Here is an 18,549-nt window from a genome sequence, read left to right as displayed (position 1 = left end):
TGTGCAGTCTTACTTCACTAGGATTGAATTCCACCCTAAGGGTACATCAACACTGCAGACTGAAGCACAAGCAACAGCGCAGGCTGACAATCTACAAATCAGAAGATTACCACAGTTCTCTTCTCCAATGATAATCATACCTTTGAGGTATGTTACTTTAAGGTACCTTTAGGAGTGGTTCATCATACTCGGCAGATGAATGAGGGTTATATCTTATCTTGATTCATTCCATGTTCTAGTTCATTATTATAATTACTTATCTTTTGTGAGGGGCAACAACAGTGGAAGAAATTCTAAAAAAAAAATAAATAATAATCCTGAACTGAACTTAAATCATAACCTATTATGGAATGCTTTATGCTGAGTTTAGTATTTCATTTCTGTTTTAGTTTCATTAAGCCTAAAAGGCAAAATCTCAAAAATCTCTTTAAAACATCTACAAATACTGTTTTGCCACTATTGGCTTCCGATAAATGAATACACTGAAAGAAATTTAAGTTATGAAGTAGTTGTATGATACACCAGCTTCACCAGTGACATCTGAGGTCATCCAATTCCAACCCTCTGCCATGGGCAGGGATACCTCCCACCAGACCAGGTTGCCCAAAGCCCCATCCAGCCTGGCCATGAACACTGCCAGGTATGGGGCATCCACAGCTTCTCTGGGCAGCCTATGCCAGTGCCTCACCACCCTCACAGTGAAGAATTTCTTCCTTGTATCTAATCTAAACCTGTCCTTGTTTTGGTTTAAACTGTTACACCTTGTCCTGTCACTGCATTCCCCGACAAAGGGTCTCTCCCCAGCAGAAAGTCTGCATTCCCTTTGGTCTCTGAGCACAATCCCTTCAGTTATTCCCAGAACAATTTGTGCAGCCAACCTGTAAAATCATTCACTGGAATAATATTTCTAAATGGAAACAGGGGAGGCAGGGTGAAAAGCATCTGTTGTAAGCGTCTATATTTTTAGAGACAGATCTTTTTAGAGAGAGATGTTTACATCACAGCCCTGCAAACAACAACAAGACAACAACTATGATGGCAGCGAATTATGAACAATAAAGAGGAATGAATCAGAAGACTGAAGGAGAACTGAAATGTGCATTAATTTTCTTTATTCTTAATAATATTGAATATATTATTTTTGAAAAGACAGTTTGTAGATTTTTGAAACTGTAAACTAAGATCTTTACGCATTGCAGCTAACCTAACATGGGTTGAGTAAGTGTTCAGTGTATGAATTTTTCACAGCTGGCTGAACAATTTAATGTACGGAATCAGAAAAAGTGAGTACAGCAGAGATGCAAATCATATAGTCTGAAAAACAAGGTTTTCTCAAATGTTCAGGAGTTAAATACTGACTGACAATTCCTATAAAGAACACATCACTAGGTGGAGCTGAAGTTAAAAAAAAAAAAGTAGTGTTACATAATAATGTAAAAATTTGTAATACAAATTCATGAAGGCATTTCAGTTTCACGCAGCATTATACTACAGACATCTAATAAAATTCAATTTTAATGAATAATTCTCAAATAACAGACTCAAAATATACTTTTGCTATTTGTATAAGTAGCTCCATTAGTTTCTCAAATGAGTTATGCAACTCGCACACATTTATAGTAATAAGCAGTGCCGTTCTGGAGAGAATCCATGCAATCCAGAGGCATCAATCAGGTAAAATTCCACCTGAATATTCTACAAGTTCTAGGTACATAAGATTTGCAATATTCAATACTCTTTAAAAAGTTACACTTCCATTTTCTTCTGATGGAATGAAATATTCCAATAAATATCATAATAAGAAACTGTATTACAGACTGTAGTCAGCCAGTTCTCTACAATACATACAGTAAGGCACTTACTCTTTTTGTATTTCTGGATCGTGGTCACATGAATGACACATGGCACTGAATCGAGACACAAAGAAGTCATAGCGTCTGTGATATGAAGGTGTGTCTTCCTCAATGTTGGCAAATTTGACAAACTGGAAAACAAAATATGTTAAAAAAGCTTTTAATAGCAATTTCCCAAAAGAGGATAATGAATATTACGCTTCATCTAAGACTAATAAAAAATAGTGTATTAAGAAAGAATCCAGATTTTACAGTATTTAAATGTTTAGCCTCAGAGAAAACAAAGTCAAATTGGAGGGTTTTCTTTTAAAAGTCTTTCCACTAGAACTTCTTTTAGGTTATTACGATTATTATTATGATGCCATTGCACCAAATAACACCTTATGCAACATGGAAACATCTACCACTTGAATAGTAAATGTCATTAATTCATGCAATCCAAGCAATCCAATGGTACACTGTCACTGGCCAGTTAAGTAGCAACATCCCAACTTATTAAAATTCAAGGGAAATAAACTTGAAAGACTTCTGTCAATTGCTGTCTATCTTTACAAAGATCTTTTTATCTTTTTTTAAAAAAAAGTCACCAGTCAACTTTAATTCCATTCACAGAAACTGCAAAAAAAATAAAAATTCCAATTTGAAAACATCTAGAATGTAACAAAAGGATAAGTAACAATCAACATGGATTTGTCAAGAACAAATCACATCAACCCAGCCCAACTTATTCTTCTGACAAGGAAACAGATTTTGTGAATCCAGATGAAGCAGCACCTGTCATATCTTAACTTCAGTGATGCTGCTGACGAAAAAAAAAAACACAAAAACAAAAGCAAACAAACAACAAAAAAAAACACAACAAAAATCTCAAAGAAGCTAGAAAAACATTGTCAGAAGTACACTCCCCATAAGATAGATACAAAAGGGTTTAAAAACGTGCTAACATTTTTAAATCATCAAACTGCAATAAGGTACTGAGTGAACTTCTGAAGAGGCCTGTCTGGAATACAATAATTTCTGAGTTTCACTAGAAATTTAAATAATAGAGTGGGCTTAGCAAATTTGCAAAGAACACTTAAGCTGACCACAGCTAGAAGTAAACTTTATGCCTGGAACTCTCTAAACTGGAAAAAGGACCTGAAAAAAAAATTAAAGCAGTAATTTAGGAATGACAAATGCGAAATTCCGTTTTAAGGCAGCTGTACAAATACAAGCCAGACACAGCTGAATGCAGAAAAAAAGCTTAGGTCTATAACAAATTGCGTGTTCAATGCAAGTCAATGCTGGTTCAATGCAAGTCAATGCTGCTACACTGGCACAAAAAAAAAAATAAATACATATATTGTGGTAAGTTTGTACTATCTGTGAGATCTATGAAGAAAATTTTGCCATCTAATTGGCACTATTAATCTTTAGATACCATACCCAGGTTAAGCATCACAGCTGGAGACACTGACTAACCAACACTGTCCTTCATCCTAGGGATGAACAAAACTTTAGATACATTATCTAGCCTTGAACTCCCCAAAAGATTACTAGTCCTACAGTGTACAGAAGGTATCTGAAAAAATAAAAGAAAGTTGTATTTGTTTAATGCTACTAGGAAAAGCAATAGTAGGATTACACTGCAGCAAAGGCTGCTTAAGTTAGAAAGATTTTAGTTTTTTATTTTTTTTTACTGCCTACAGTGAAGATTGCCTAAAAACAGTGTGGATTCTCTATCACTGTAAGAACAGATCACACAGAGAAGAAAAAAGGGCAAGAAAAGGCCATCAGGAAAGGTTTAACACAGCACTGATTCTGCCTTGAAACAGAGCAACATCCCACTACGATTGCTCTACTTTTCCCTCCGCAACGTATTCTTCTTACCAATTGCTAAGCACAAGCTGAGGCATTTCTTGTATATTTACCAAGATGCAGAAGCTGTTTTTATCATCACGTTACCCACATACATATAGACAAACCCAAAGCACTTCAGTATGATCTGCAGTATGCTGATTTGTGGAGGTTCTGAGATAAGTGTTCAAGCTGAAAGAGAAATCTGTGCATTCCTGAAAAAAACACTTTCTACTCTGTAATATTTTTTTTCTGTTTTAACTAGGGCACTTATCCCTTGCAACTAAGCTATCAGTTCACCCACAGAAAGCTACAAATGCAATTGAGATTTCTACAGTTTCTAGAACTATATTCCCAGCCATTACTTAGAAAGGTGCAAAATTGTATAACACTAGCTCATTTTATACATCTTTCTGGAGAGAATATCTTTTACAGTCACGTGATAAGAAACTGACATACAGGCAAAAAAAAGTAATAGTCCTTCATATTCTGCTGCCACAGTTTGTGAGCAAAATGAACACCAACCATGCTGTTTTCTCAATACGGTCAGTTACAAAAGCAATCACTTCCTTCCCAATGGACTCTAAAAAATGCTTTAGTATCTTGTGTCTCACTGGCTTGTTTCACGAAATTGTTAATTACAAAAGAGAGGTAGACTTTCTATTTATTTATTTATTAAACTAGAATGTAATTAGTCCTTAAAATTTAATAAAGCATAAAGTTCAGGGGGAAAACAAAGAGTAATATGACCTTAGTATTTTTTAAACATTCAAGTCTACAACTGATTCACACAACAATCTTCCACAAAAACATGAACAGAAGCAAAAAGTTTAAAGAACAGAAGACACTATGGGAACAGCCATGAGGATATTAACTTATCTGTAATTTGGTATCAGCAGAAACAATCTAAATATACATGACGACTTATCTGATTGACAGGCTCTTCCAACACGAAAACTTAATATAACTCTAATAACTTTTGCTAGAGGAAAGATTTATTGTATTAAGAAATTGTTTTGTCAGAATAAATGAAGAATTTAGGCCACAAAAGTTTCCCCAACTCTCTCTTTGGAGATTAATCCTGCATCAGAACATAGCTTTGTAGCAGGGATTATGCAGAAATTATGCCCCTCAAAATGAAATTAACAGTAAAACGTCCACAAAGGACAAAGAATTTTTGATACCCTCCTGTACATCGTAACAATTTTACCCACTGAACATAAAGCACTTCTGAAATCTGTTCCAGGGCTAGCATTCGGGTGACTGAATATTTGGGTCACCGGAAAGCTAACTGGCATAGGGCTGTTCTGAGTTGCACTGTCATGAAACAGAAATGGAAAGTTTACACAGCACACATTAGCCTACACTTTCTGCTTGCCTAGCAGTGATGTTCTTTAGAAGTTACTGTTAAATAGAAAATGTTTGACTCCTAAGATATTTCCAAGCATAGCACAATTATAGGAACTGTTTGACTTTAAAAAGGGCAAAACTCTTATGAAATTCCAAGCAACTGCCGGGGATATACTTAGAAGTTTTTATAGAGGTAAACATGTCATTCAGTCATACTAAATGCTTGCAGTAACACACTGATAATTTATGGAAGCTTTACCACTAGGAGCATCTTCGGCATTGGTATAATACAGAAGGTATAAAAAGGTACATTGGTAATATCTTATTTCCATTAAGTTTGAAACTAATAAAATTCAATCAGTGTAAATCCTTATAAATCTACCCTTAAATACAGCAGGAACATTTTAGCTATTGAGAAGATGCTTGTCCTGGACTACATCAAGAAAGTGGGATCCTATTACCAGGGAAAAGCAAATTGTGCAAGTCCTTTGAGTAAATCATGCAAGTTCTAAAATTGAATTCCTAAGGACGTGATTTCTTCTATATAATTATGCTGTCTTATCACTCTTAGGTAGCCCATACTTCATAGGCAGAAAAATTAGAAGTAGGAACAGAACTTTTGATACCCTCTGGATTTCTTCAAAGGAGGTCAGCTTTGCAGTAGTTCAAGAACTATCAGCATTCATTGTATTTAACTCTGAATTACATTACTTCAGAGCATCTATCTGTAGAATGCGTAGGCTGGTTCTGAGCAGTATTTTCTGATATTTGAGCTTTCCAATTCTGTCTTTAATAGCTTGCAATTTTTTAATGTTTCATTTTGCCAGAAGGGATGATAATGCCAGTAATTACCATCCTTTATAGAAAAATTACTGTATTTCATTATTAGGAAACAATCACATAGGAAGATATCCTGTTTGTGGACCTCTTAGAGTGTCCAGAGGAGGGCTACAAAGATGATTAGGGGCTGGAGCACCTCTCCTGTGAAGACAGGTGGAGAGAGCTGGGGCTGTTCAGCCTGGAGAAGAGAAGGCTCTGGAGTGACCTCACTGCAGCTTCAGGGTGTCTTATAAAAAAGATGGAGAAGGACTCTTTACTCAAGTAGATAATGATAGGACAAGGAGGAATGGTCTTAAACTAAAAGGGGATAGATTTAGACTAGACATTTGGAGGAAATTCTTTGCTGTAAGTGTAATGAGGCACTGGCACAGGCTGCCCAGAGAAGCTGTGGGTGCCCCATCCCTGGAGGTGTTGAAGGTCAGGCTAGATGGGGTTTTGAGCAACCTGGTCTGGGGGGAGGTGTCCCTGCCCAGGGCAGGGGTTGGAGTTGGATGATCCTTAAGGTCCCTTCCAATCTGAGCCATTCTATTAGAAAGGGCGTGTAGGGTAATTGCCTCTCTCTGTACCTTTAACTCCTGTATAAGAAGACAGATCAGGGATTCTAGAGATGAAATACTTCATTGTATTCTACATCACTACTAGCACATAATTCCACACGGATACATGGAATGAAAGGATCTTGTACTACAAATAAGGTGCCATGCATACTTCCAGATAAGTATGCTAAAGACAAACAAGACCAACAAATCAGCACTTTACTGGAAACATTAGTTCTGACATTCTGTAATTTCACAGTCTTGACATTTTGAATTAAATTTATGTGAGCATGCACTTCAGTTCAGCCAAAAACAAGTGTTATCATAAGCCAAAACTAACAAAAATAAAAATCTCATTGCTCTATAAGGCACTGGCTGGTCACTTTTCCACCAAGGATGCTGCTCGTCTTCTTTTAAATACCAAACAAGATGACAGCTGGCAAACAGTTACCTGCTCCTCCTGCACAGGAAGCACAACGCTGTCACTAATAGTATGATCATTTCACTCATGCTGAAAATAAATCTGCTTTCCAAAACGAACCACCCTATCAACTAAAGAAAGACCTAAATTGAATATTTTTTGTAAATAATTTACAATGTGATAATAATGGATTCTATACACATACCCACAACTTTACAGATTAATTAAAAATACATTTTACTATCAAAATGCAGAGAAGAATTCATCCAGTCAGCATTCTGAACTAGCTTAAAAATGGTTTATATTCAACTGAGTTGCCTCAGCATATTTTAAGATAAATTTTACTAAATTACAACCCCCATCACTTTCGACCATCTGATCACTAAATAAATTTTCTGGGCCTTCTCTAAATAAATTGACAGGCAATTTAAAACATTAAAAAATAAAATCTCCCTCTTGTCCCAAAAATCTTGACCATAAATTCAACAATTTTAGATCTGTATGCTACTTGATAGGATGAACAAACATAATTGATTCTACCCCAGTGTAACTCTGGTCTATAGCTACTACAGATCTAAACAATACATTTTGTTATTTGTACGTCAGATGTACAGACATTTGACATGATATTTGGTTACTGAAATTCTGTAAAGTGGATAAAGAGAGAAATTTAGTATTTCCATACGTTTCTAAGTAATAGACTTACTGCACTCAGCTTTCAGATTCTATAATACTTAAGCCAAGAAAGTCTCAGCTGTTTTTTTTACACATTTTTTTCAGTTTCCTCACCAGCATATGCTATCTTACCACATGGTTAATAAAAATATCTTCCAGGATAGAAACAGACATTCTGAACTTTATAGACATTGCCAATTTCAAATGCAGTCGATTTCAAAGAAAAAAAATAGAGTTCAAAACATTCACTATTGAATTTCACCTGTTCTCAAGTATCTGCCTGTATAAGTAGATTTACAACTGTATTATACAAAAATCATTGCTGCTGTAAGAAATAAACTAACGTAATTTACAACGCAATATAAACATATAAAAAAATCATAGGAATTAATTTTATAGAATCTGAAGATTATGCACATAAGTACACAAATGAAAAGCAGAAACAGCTGTTTTTTCCAGAACAGTAATCTTCAGCTTTGTTTTTAAAAAGTAAAAATAACTTTAAAAAATAAAAAATTTCAGAAGCCAAAGTGCTGAATGCAACTTCTGTGGTTTTATTCTTTTTCCTTTTGTAAGCTACAGAGCGCCAAATAGAGTAAGTTCTGCCTCCAAGAACCTGAGAGCTGCAAGCCAAGGAAGAACCTTGAAGGCAGCAGCACCTTTCAGGTCCTTCCAAGACTTTAAATTACTAGGAATCATTCAGTACACAAATTTGGTTCAGAAGTCAGGGTTTCAAATGAAACATCACAAGAGTTCTCACAGTTCAAGTAAAATCTGCTTGTGAGGCTGAGAATAAACTGCAAGTCAATTAAGGCAGTTGAATTTTACTTGAAAGACACAGTTGCCTTTGCATGCCAGTGATGCTTTTAAAAATCAGCTTTGGAATGGAAAATAATCAAGATACACTTAAAATGATATGGAAATTATCATCGTTTCCCTTGTAAAGCAAAAAGAGACCATGAATTTGTATCGGTGTGAAATTTAGCTTAATAAAACAACAAAAAAGGGGAACTTTCCCAATGGTTGCCTGACTTTTCAGCAGTTTAAAGACATTTACTTTGTATACAATTTATTTTACTTGTAGCTGTTCCAGGCAATACATTTCCTCTCCACAGTGATACATTAGAGTAACTAAAGCATAGAAAAGATAATCCACTTTCTCTTTGCCATCTGTACTTATTTTTTATTCCTTCTTAGGGACTACAGGAAAATCTAAAAGAGGCTAAATGTGATGATAAACTTTCTTCATGTCTGACATCAAATTTATTTAAGAACATAGCAGGCCAGTTTTCTCGGTAACAGAAAATCTGTCAGTGCCAATATATTTCACTCCTCTAGAGTTAACACAAGAAGACTATCTTTTCTCTTTCTTGACTACAGAAGGCACCTAGGGAAATAAGCGTAATTAGGTTAAAAGGAGTCTCTGGAATACTGTTGAAAAGCCACATATTCACTCTCTTCTTCTTCTTACATAATTTAATATCTTATTTAGGATTTTTTTCTTGTTATTTTGGTTACTGAGTACAACAGAAAAACAGAAATTATTTTCCAGATTAGGAATTCCACTGATCCACTTTGCACATAAAAAGCCTCATTAGGAACACACAGGGATATCAAACAGATGACCAGAATGTGACCTCTGTTCAAGAGGATATTCTTTTAGAAGAGATGTGCGCCTTGTATATTAAAGTGGAGGTTTTCAGTAATTGCTTACCACTGAGGTTTTCAAACAACTGAAAAGTGACATACATTTTCCTTTATGCACTCCAGAAAGTAAGTTTCGTACCTGTTTCTTATTTCTCAAAGGGGTCCCCCATCCAGGTATTGTTATTACAAACAAACCAAAAAAATTCCAAACCGCTGCCATGGGCAGGGACATCTCCCCCTAGATCAGGTTGGCCAAAGCCTATCCTTGAACACCTCCAGGCATGGGGCATCCACATTTTCTCTGGGCAACCTGCCCCACTGCCTCACCACCCCCACAATGAAGAATTTGTTCCTAATATGTAATCTGCATCTAACCTCTCTTAGTTGAAAGCCATTGCACTATCGCTAGGCTCCCTGATAAAGAGTCCCTCTCCAGGGACATATATGTATGTATTATGCATGTATATAAACGAAAATATAATGTGTGTGTATATATGATTACCATCAGTAAAATTGCCCTGTTAAGATTGCGGTTAGGGGACCCTCCTTCCCTCCACCACAGCAAGAACCCCCTGTATTCAACTATAAGAAATTCTACTCCAGAGCAGTATCACTAATACATACATGTATATCTTACTCTCTCTCAGAACCACAACTCCACTTTACTTCCACCAATCGGGAACCATGTCCAAAGGAAAGACCGATATTTTTATAGAATCTGCAGAACCCCCACACTGCTAACAATGGCAATGTACGTAAAATGCACGAATTACTTCTTTACTCTTGTAAAAATAATCACTCCAGGTGAAAACAGACCACAATCCTGATATTTCGCAGAACCATGCTGTACTGTCTGGGAAATACAATGGTTAAAATGGAAGCATAACAGAATTATAATATTAATTGCATCCACCACTTCTTATTCAGGAAACCAGATCTCCAAATCTTCATTTAATACTTTTAGTTTTGCCTTTCAAGCCAGGACATGGATCCTGGAACAGGTAAGATAGCCAGTTAAGAATACTGAAAGCTTTTGGCTCCTGTTTACTTTTCAGATAATAGGAGTCTTTCTCCATAATGTTCAGTGCAATGGAGAAGGATGTTATCTCCTCTTTCTCCCACCACTTCTGTTGTTGCTGAAAGCAAGAAAACATTGCCTTTCCTACACCAATGGCTTCAGGAGGTCTGTTAAAAAGATTCAAAATATGAATTGACAGAACAGCTTTTCTATTTCTTTCAGGAAAAGTTATTACCACAGAGGATGAGCCCAAGCATCAAAAGAGTCTTAGAGACTGAATGGGAACATGTTTTTCTGTCTCCATCTGGTCTATGTTCTGTGTTCAGGCCCAGACAGCATATCGTTCCATTCACAGAATCTTCTCAATTCATGTTAAATGGGAGATACTTTGTGAATTATGCAACTATTTTGCCTCAGCAAATAAGCAAAGACTTATTTTTATTTCAATTAGAATCTGGGTTTACTCACAGAATTAGTTCCAAGAACTTGCAACTTTGGTTCTCCTGATTCCAGAAGCTTGGCCACCATATGAAGGAAGCTTTCCACAAACGGCTTTATGCTTTGAGAATGGCAAGCCATTAGAAGTTGGTCCAATGCCTCCATGGCAATTAAGACATACCTGAAAATTAATTGTGGAGAGACTCAAATATATGTGCTAAGTTTATTATTATGTCTTTATCACTAAAATAAGTTACAGAAGAAAGGGTGAAGGCACATCTTTCATAGGATCTAAAAATGGAAGTGATGGAAGCAAATGGTATTTCTGACTTCTTTTAAAAAAACACAACGTTCTTAGACAGAATATCATAATATTTGCTAACCGAGTAAAGGTAGTTTAATTTTCTATTCTAGCACATTTTGTTTTCAATTATAGACCTTAGCTTTCTAGTCTACAACTTCTCTACTCAAACCTCGGTATGGAAAACCATCAACTTATCCATTCTCCTGCACAGTGAGAGAATTAAATGAATGAGAAAAGAAGAAGCCAAACTAGGTATCCTAGTGAATGGTCTTTTGTCCATTCTATGGAAGTTATAAAAATAGCTTTTAACATCATGAATGCCAAAGATGGCTCATGATGAATATTGCCTTTCTTTTGCAGTTCTTGCACTCAATAGTTTCCTATGCCATTTCCATGTTTTTTTTTAAAATCTTCCTTTTTTGACTCTGTATCTTACCTCCTAAACTCGCGTTTGCTCTGACCTAAATGCAGCTACATGTTAGCACCTATTTTTAATGCTGTGACTTATTTCCTTACCCATAGCGATGCCGGACAACATCTCTGCTCAGTCTCTCTGCCAGGTAAGCACCGATTCGATCCAGCTTTTCTGGTGCAGAAACCGCATAGAAAGTCAGCTTCTCCATATCAGCTTTAACAAGACCATCCTAAGAGCAGACATACAGAAGTAAAAATAAATAAATAAAAATCCAGAAAAATTATGAAGTTTTTGAAGTATTTGCCTTTTGGATACTCAAAGCAAAAGATCTGAGTTGTACACACTACTCAAAATATGTAACTTTTAAACAAAATTGTCAACAGCTAAGCTGCAAAAATCATCAACTTAAAAAATTAGGCAAGATATTTTTTTAATAAATGAAGTAACTTCTCCCATCATTTGGGGGGTGGAGAAAAATAGACATGGACACAGACAAGTATTCCAAAAGCAGGTATTTACTGACCTACATTATCAGTGCTGCAACACATTTTCCGCACTGGTACAACGTCACTTTTTCTTCTTCCATTACCCCCCAAATGTCATCATATATCTGATGGATAATTCTGAGAAGTTGACAGTTTACACAAAAGATTTAAACTATAATCTTGTTCATTTTGTCAGTGTCATATTTTGGACAAGGCTGACACATAGAGTACCTGAAGGCTAATTTTTAGAACAGGATCAGGCAGTAATTAACAAATTAGTTACACATACCCATTTAGTCTGAACTGTGATACAGGCATCCTTAGGTATGGTTAGTTAGTACTACAGGTACTAACTTTAACTGTCAGCTAAGAAGAATAAGGCTTCTTTTCCTTTTTTTTTTTTTTTTCCTGCTGTAAGTTTCCAAAGGTTTGTCTTTTCCAAACAAGCTACTGAAGCTTTAAAGACAGTCAGTCTTAATGCATTTTATCAAGCAAGTCTTCTAATATTTTAGACAAGGATTCAGTGAAACATCTAAGGCTGTCTTGTGTCCTACACTGAGCCAATGAGTATTAACACAGGTAGAGACTAAGGCAGAGCCACCAACTGCTATTACAGCTCTACAACTACAACTGTAGTCACCTGAGGTGTTTCTATACCTGTGTCACAAACAAGTCGATTAAAACAAGTGTACCGTATAAACGGAAATCACTGTATTTGCAGCCAACAACATATACTAACACAGTAACTAACACTCAGTATCAATACATTTCTTTAAAATTCTAAAAAAATTAAAGTAATTTTGAAGCCCACACACTCTATAAACCAAACCTTATATGAACGCTGACTGCTCTGCTCACCTATATACAATTATAAAAGATAATAAAATCTGGTAACATTTAAAAAAACACAGCAGCATAAACATAAGCTTGTGATTACTTTGGACTATCACATGATTATGTATAGATATATACAGAATGTTAATTGTACATGAAGTAACTGTACACTAACGTTAACACAGAAACTGTTTCCAGAGAATAACAGTTGGGCTTTAATATAGCTCCCAGATTGTTCAAGTGAAATGTTCATACCTGTCAACACAGCAAAAGAGGTGTTCATACTTCTAAATCATTATGAAGTTAAGTGCTACCTCTGCTGCAGCATACCATGTCTAATTAAACCTCTATTTACTCAAAAAAAACTTATTTATTTGTTTTTATTTTTTTTTTTCGGCATGTGATGGCCCTGCTTTGAGAAGGGACTTGGACAAGACAATCTGCACCAGGCCCCTTCCAGTGAAATTCTTCTACCAATCTCTGTTAAGGATACAAAGTATTAAGACAGAATGTACTGTGAAATAAGAAAACAAAATGCTAAAATATTAGCTTCTGAATAGATTTTCAATAACCAATCCCTTTAAAATTTTAAGTCCTCACTCACTTTTGGATCTTCAGGAAATATGTTATCTACCAGACGCTTGTAGCGAGGTCGCAAAGCAGCACAGCAACAGCACACTCCTGCAGAGAGATTTATCCAACAGAATTTAGAACAAAGTTTTAGGAACTTCAATAATTTCATTCTGAGTAGCCAACAAGCAAGGAGGAAAAAAAAAAAGGAAAAAGAAAATGAATGTAGCTGTTTGTTATGTTCAGCACTTAAACAAAATAACAGTAACTGAAAATGACTGGGAAGTCAAATAAGTAAAGCTATCATAATGCAATACATGAGAAAATATGCACACATGCTGGATATCAGAAACGCACCTGTCATCAAGCCATACTTAAATATGTGCAGAAAGATCAAAAATTACAACTATTTCTTCGCTGATCTATCTTCATTCTAAATTATCATTTCAAAACCTAACTAAAAACACATTATGTCTAGTCCTCTTAAAAATTTAGAAATAAAATCTTAATCACATTTTACAGGCAACCATATAAAGTGCCGTAAACTACAATACACAAAACAAGTAATCAACTTCATTATCCCACTATTTTACTTGGCATCAGAAAAAAAGTCACTTGAAGTGAAGAAAAGTATTTTTCTGACATCATTTTTACTCTGTACTGTACACATACAATGATAGTCAGAACAACACACGTAACTTGTAATTCTATTACTTTAAAAAGATACTCTAGCAAGACAGAAATGTATGAAGTATTTTTTTTTCTTTTTTTTCCTCTAGGATTCAGGACTACCAAATCTTTGGAATAATTCCAGTTTGTATTAAAAATAGCACATAAAGTGGAAAAAAAATCAGCATGAAGAAAAAAAGCTTCCAGATATCTATCCCATTCTTTGCACATGTCAGTGCAGTGTGTTCCCAAGGAATGTGTTTCGACAAATCCAGTTTTAAATTTTTCTGTGGAAATATTACCAGACTAATTCACTAGTCATGTCTCAGATCAACATTAAAGCAGCTTTGATGTACAATAGCCACTGTGCTGAATCTATACCAATAATATACTGTATAATAATATATCAAGTCTGCACAAGGAAGTATATGATCATAAGTACATGATACCTACATCATTCACAGTAGCTAACAATCTTAAAAATATCTAATGAAAGATATCCATTTATGTACGCAAAAATAGTAAAACTTTGCTAAAAATAGTACATTTTCCAAAGGTTAGTCACAGCCAATTCAAAATAGAGAAAAGAATACAGGTTATCTTGGGGATAACTGTTGTTTACAATGTATCTGAAAATTTTTCAGCCTGCTAAGAAGTATATAATATAATATACCAGGATTTGATATTTCTTTACTTAAGATATCCAAGAAGCTATAGTTGTTTTGAATCATATTTTTCAGAACATCTGGGAAGTTCAAGACTAAGACTTCTGCTGCTGTACTCTTTTATTACAAGACTCCACATGAGTAGACTTTGCTTCTCTGTGCCATCTGTCTTCTGATGCTATTTTTTTGCAACAAAAACCTGAATTCTACTCTGACAACTTCACTCACAATTTATTTAATCAGAAACACTGATGAGAGGTAGGTCTATGATTCTGAAAGCAGACCTTGACACTAAATTCTCTTTGGTGGTCTTTTAACTCAATCCATGACTTAGAGAGTCGAATATCATCAGTAAGAGGAACACAGATTTATGACCTCAAAACAGAACTACAAAAACAAAAATACACTCAAGCAATAAACAACTACAATATTGGGGATTTCTGTGTGAAACAGTACTTTGTCAAGAACTATCAAGTTCTTCCTATGTCTATTTCTATTGACATCTACTCACAGAGGTCCAATCAACATGATACCATACATTTACACAAAAGATGTAGGTACTAAGTAGATAAAATCAAAGCTTATTTCAAATGTCATTAGAAAATGTAGGTATCACTGAATCAAAATAGTTTAAAAACCTGCTCGTCTTAAAACAGATCTGATTCAGCTGTAGGAATTTCTTCTATTGACAGCAATGTTTTGTAACATTTCAAAATCAAGTGAAATCACAGTAAGATAGGAGTACCTCTTAAGCGCCTAGCATATGACTTATTATTGTGAAACTCAAGTAAATCATCAAAATAAGACTTAACTTTGTTAGATGTCTCTTGAATTAGATATGCAGCTCAGCACCTGTCTCAATACTCTTTGTCCTTGTATCTTCCTGCCTCCCAGACTACTAACACCGGCCCCAGGTAAATGCTGTGTTTGATTAGTATACAATTTATACAACTTGTATTATACAATACAAGTTACAATAACAAATTCTTACAGTAAGTGTAGAACAGGATTTTTCTGCAGCTATCTGAAGTATACTAAGAACAGATGATATCGTAACACAATTTTAGAGTTAGTTTCTCTCCCAGAGAAAGAAGAAAATCCTTGCAAAGAACTACAATACAAATCTTTAACTGGTATTTTAGAGCATGGTAGTTACATAAATCGAACATAAAACCTGGATACAGTCACTCATTAGAGAAGGGTGAAATATCAGGTAACAGAGGACCAGCTCATTCTTCCAGCCTAACCAAATGGTTTCAGTTAATGGAAACTCAGCGGTGTTCTAATACTGCTCTTCAAATTTATGGCACAGAGTCAATTTGAGATATAAAAAGGCCAAACAACATGTTTATTATGTAAGATTTGAAAAAGTTATCTTTCCCCCCATTCTGGATTTTCTATAGTATCTTTAAATTGCCATGTATTTAATTACAGTACAATTTACAGGGAAAAAGAAGTAAATTTCAAATAACTCTACCATCAATAAAATAAAAAACTAAATGAATACGAATTGAATTATAAGATTTCTCTTGATTAAACAAAACATTCAGATACCAGAAAGCTAGAGCTAATCTATCAAAGCTTTCAGCCTTAAATTATTTTAAGTAAGGAAATTTAAACAGAACTCTGTCAGAAAAACTAAGAGAGAGGGTCTCCAAAGAACGGAAGAAAAAATGCAACCAAAACAATTAACAGTCATGACACAGGTTTAGTGGGAAAATTATTTATCATTGCTCAGCATTTTGATAATAATCAGGAAAGATTAATATAAACATATGTAGGAATATGTAAGGAATAAAACTTATGGATAAAAATCATAAAAAAAAAATCAGGATAACAAAGTGTTAACAATAGATTGAACTAAAAGATTTTAAATATAAGTCTTGAAACACTTCACTAAATATACCTGGAAAGATGAATGCTTTATAAGGTAGTGAGAAGCTAAGCCACTGAAAATTGATTATTTCTTAGATGCACGTTTAAACATAATAAAATTGATACAAATAAACAGATTCACCTCACACATAAATGTTGGTTTGCCACTAAACAGCGTAAAATGAACCTGCTCCAGTTTAAGCGTTTTTTCACCCAAACTGCTACGACAATTTCCTTACAATGTCAGGGATAATTTGCATTTTAACCATCTCTCAGTGTTAAGCCATTTTATACAAGAAATACGAAGGTTAAATCCTTCTACAGAGAAGTTCATGCTGATGTAAGTTAGTCAACATAAAAGCCTTAAACAATATTTATTTTTATTTCAGCAATAGTGGGATTTCCACATTTAAAAATACTAAAAGATCCCCATAATCTTGATTTTCATGTTAAGACCGTACGTACTTACCAGCTGTAAGTGTATTTCTTTTTACACACATCTATTCTACACATTAATAAGAAGAAATAAATAGTCTACTTAATCAGAAAATGGTATTTTCACCTACCCAAACACATACACGGTCTCGGTTCAAAAGCGGAATTATAATCATAGGCTTTTTCTTGCTCAATAGTTGGAACTTGAACATACTGCCTCATCCTGGGTAGGATTTCACTCCCCGGGATCTCAGTCCTTTTTCAGAAATTTGTGCTCTCGCACTAGCACAGAGACAGCTACTTCCCGCGAGGGCTCTGCAACACTGTAAGCTTATCTGATTAGCTCTGTGACATCTACATAAAGCCAACAAACACGTGAAAAACTTCAGTATCAGATTCTGTTAACGAGGCCAGGCACGAGAAAAGAAAAAGAAAATACATATCGTCAACATGGGATTCACAGCTCACCGAAGGAAATTGAAGAGTCAGGTCCATCAATTAAACTTCCCTGGAACTCACAAGTTTTTTACTTTTGTGACTACCAGGAAAAGTATCAGTATAGTTTCAGAAAAACCTGTGTTCCTTCAGTTGCCACATATCACTGTAGACATAACTACTTCAGCAGTGAGAAGCTCACCAGTCTTGTTGAATAATGGCCAGAAAAAAAAAAAAAATTTAAGACAGACTGCTAACCAAAAAGGCTTTCTAAACATAAGGGTTTAAGATTAAAAAAAAAAAAGACTTCAAATATATATAGGTTAATGAAATTAACATTATCTCTTATAAAACCTATGAATTTAAGCAAGGGTTACAGAATTTCACTCCTTAACATTCACACTCACAAAAAGTATGATACATCAGGGAGAAATTCCATTTTAAGTTCAACAATTCTGAAGTTGAACTTCCCACAACTTTTCATCATATCATTGTTTTATTTCCTACTTTACATCCACTTGGACAATACAAATCCAGGATTTTCATATAGGTGTTTTAAACATCCTGAAAATTAAGGTACTCTTTTTTGTAAGTTCACCAATAATAATTTCCAGTAAAGAATAATTGTTACAATTCCAGACGTGATAAGCTACTGCATGTAAATTGAGAGAAAACACTCAACTGCTACCACACAGCTTACTAAAGAAATCCTACACTGTGAGCTAGATGAATGCACATGACAAAGAAGTTTTATGTCAAAAGCACTTGTCTAAATGTTCACTGCTGTATCTTATTCGTGCAAAAGAACCAGAAACCTGAAGCTGGCTTTTGACATCAAGCACCTATTTCCTCCATCAAGTTTAGAACAGCTACATTATTTTCCTCTATCAAAACCCAGCAAAACAAAAGAATTGGACTGTACTATTTATCTTATGCTAGAATTTCTTCCAAACATTTACTAATACTGCTCTTCTAGCAGTAGAACATTAACAACCTGAAAAAATATCCCATGTTCACTTAATGAATATTTTTATTATGTGTCAAGCTTGGATATGGTCATTCAGATTTTTATTATCTCTCGAGATTTTCCAAAACCTCTTGTTCTTTTAAAAAGTCTCATTAACATTAAAGTCTGTGTCTACAGATGAATGTGTATTTTGCTATCATCGAGACAAAAACTGAACAGTATTGAAATTACATCCGGATGCTCAATATATTAAAATACAAGTACATAAAAATTGAGTGCTT

At 34.9% G+C, this 18,549-nt stretch overlaps 1 protein-coding gene across 6 annotated transcripts in view; it reads right to left on the bottom strand.

The window, feature by feature from the left end:
* Positions 1-18,549, bottom strand: part of EFR3A (EFR3 homolog A) — an 82,322-nt gene that overhangs the window by 45,235 nt on the left and 18,538 nt on the right. For 3 of the 6 annotated variants that reach the window (XM_068672671.1, XM_068672670.1, XM_068672669.1), the window contains 4 exons: positions 13,257-13,333; positions 11,435-11,562; positions 10,645-10,795; positions 1,863-1,984 (listed from right to left, as the gene is read on the bottom strand). In XM_068672671.1, the coding sequence (XP_068528772.1) occupies positions 1,863-1,984; positions 10,645-10,795; positions 11,435-11,562; positions 13,257-13,333 (478 nt within the window). Of the gene's footprint in view, positions 1-1,862; positions 1,985-10,644; positions 10,796-11,434; positions 11,563-13,256; positions 13,334-16,997; positions 17,190-18,549 lie in introns of those variants that run through there. The other 3 variants (XM_068672666.1, XM_068672668.1, XM_068672667.1) reach the window with 3 other exon arrangements.

Source organism: Anas acuta, chromosome 2 (assembly GCF_963932015.1).
Source record: "Anas acuta chromosome 2, bAnaAcu1.1, whole genome shotgun sequence".
Taxonomy (NCBI): domain Eukaryota; kingdom Metazoa; phylum Chordata; class Aves; order Anseriformes; family Anatidae; genus Anas; species Anas acuta.
This window is presented reverse-complemented; position numbering and strand designations above follow the sequence as displayed.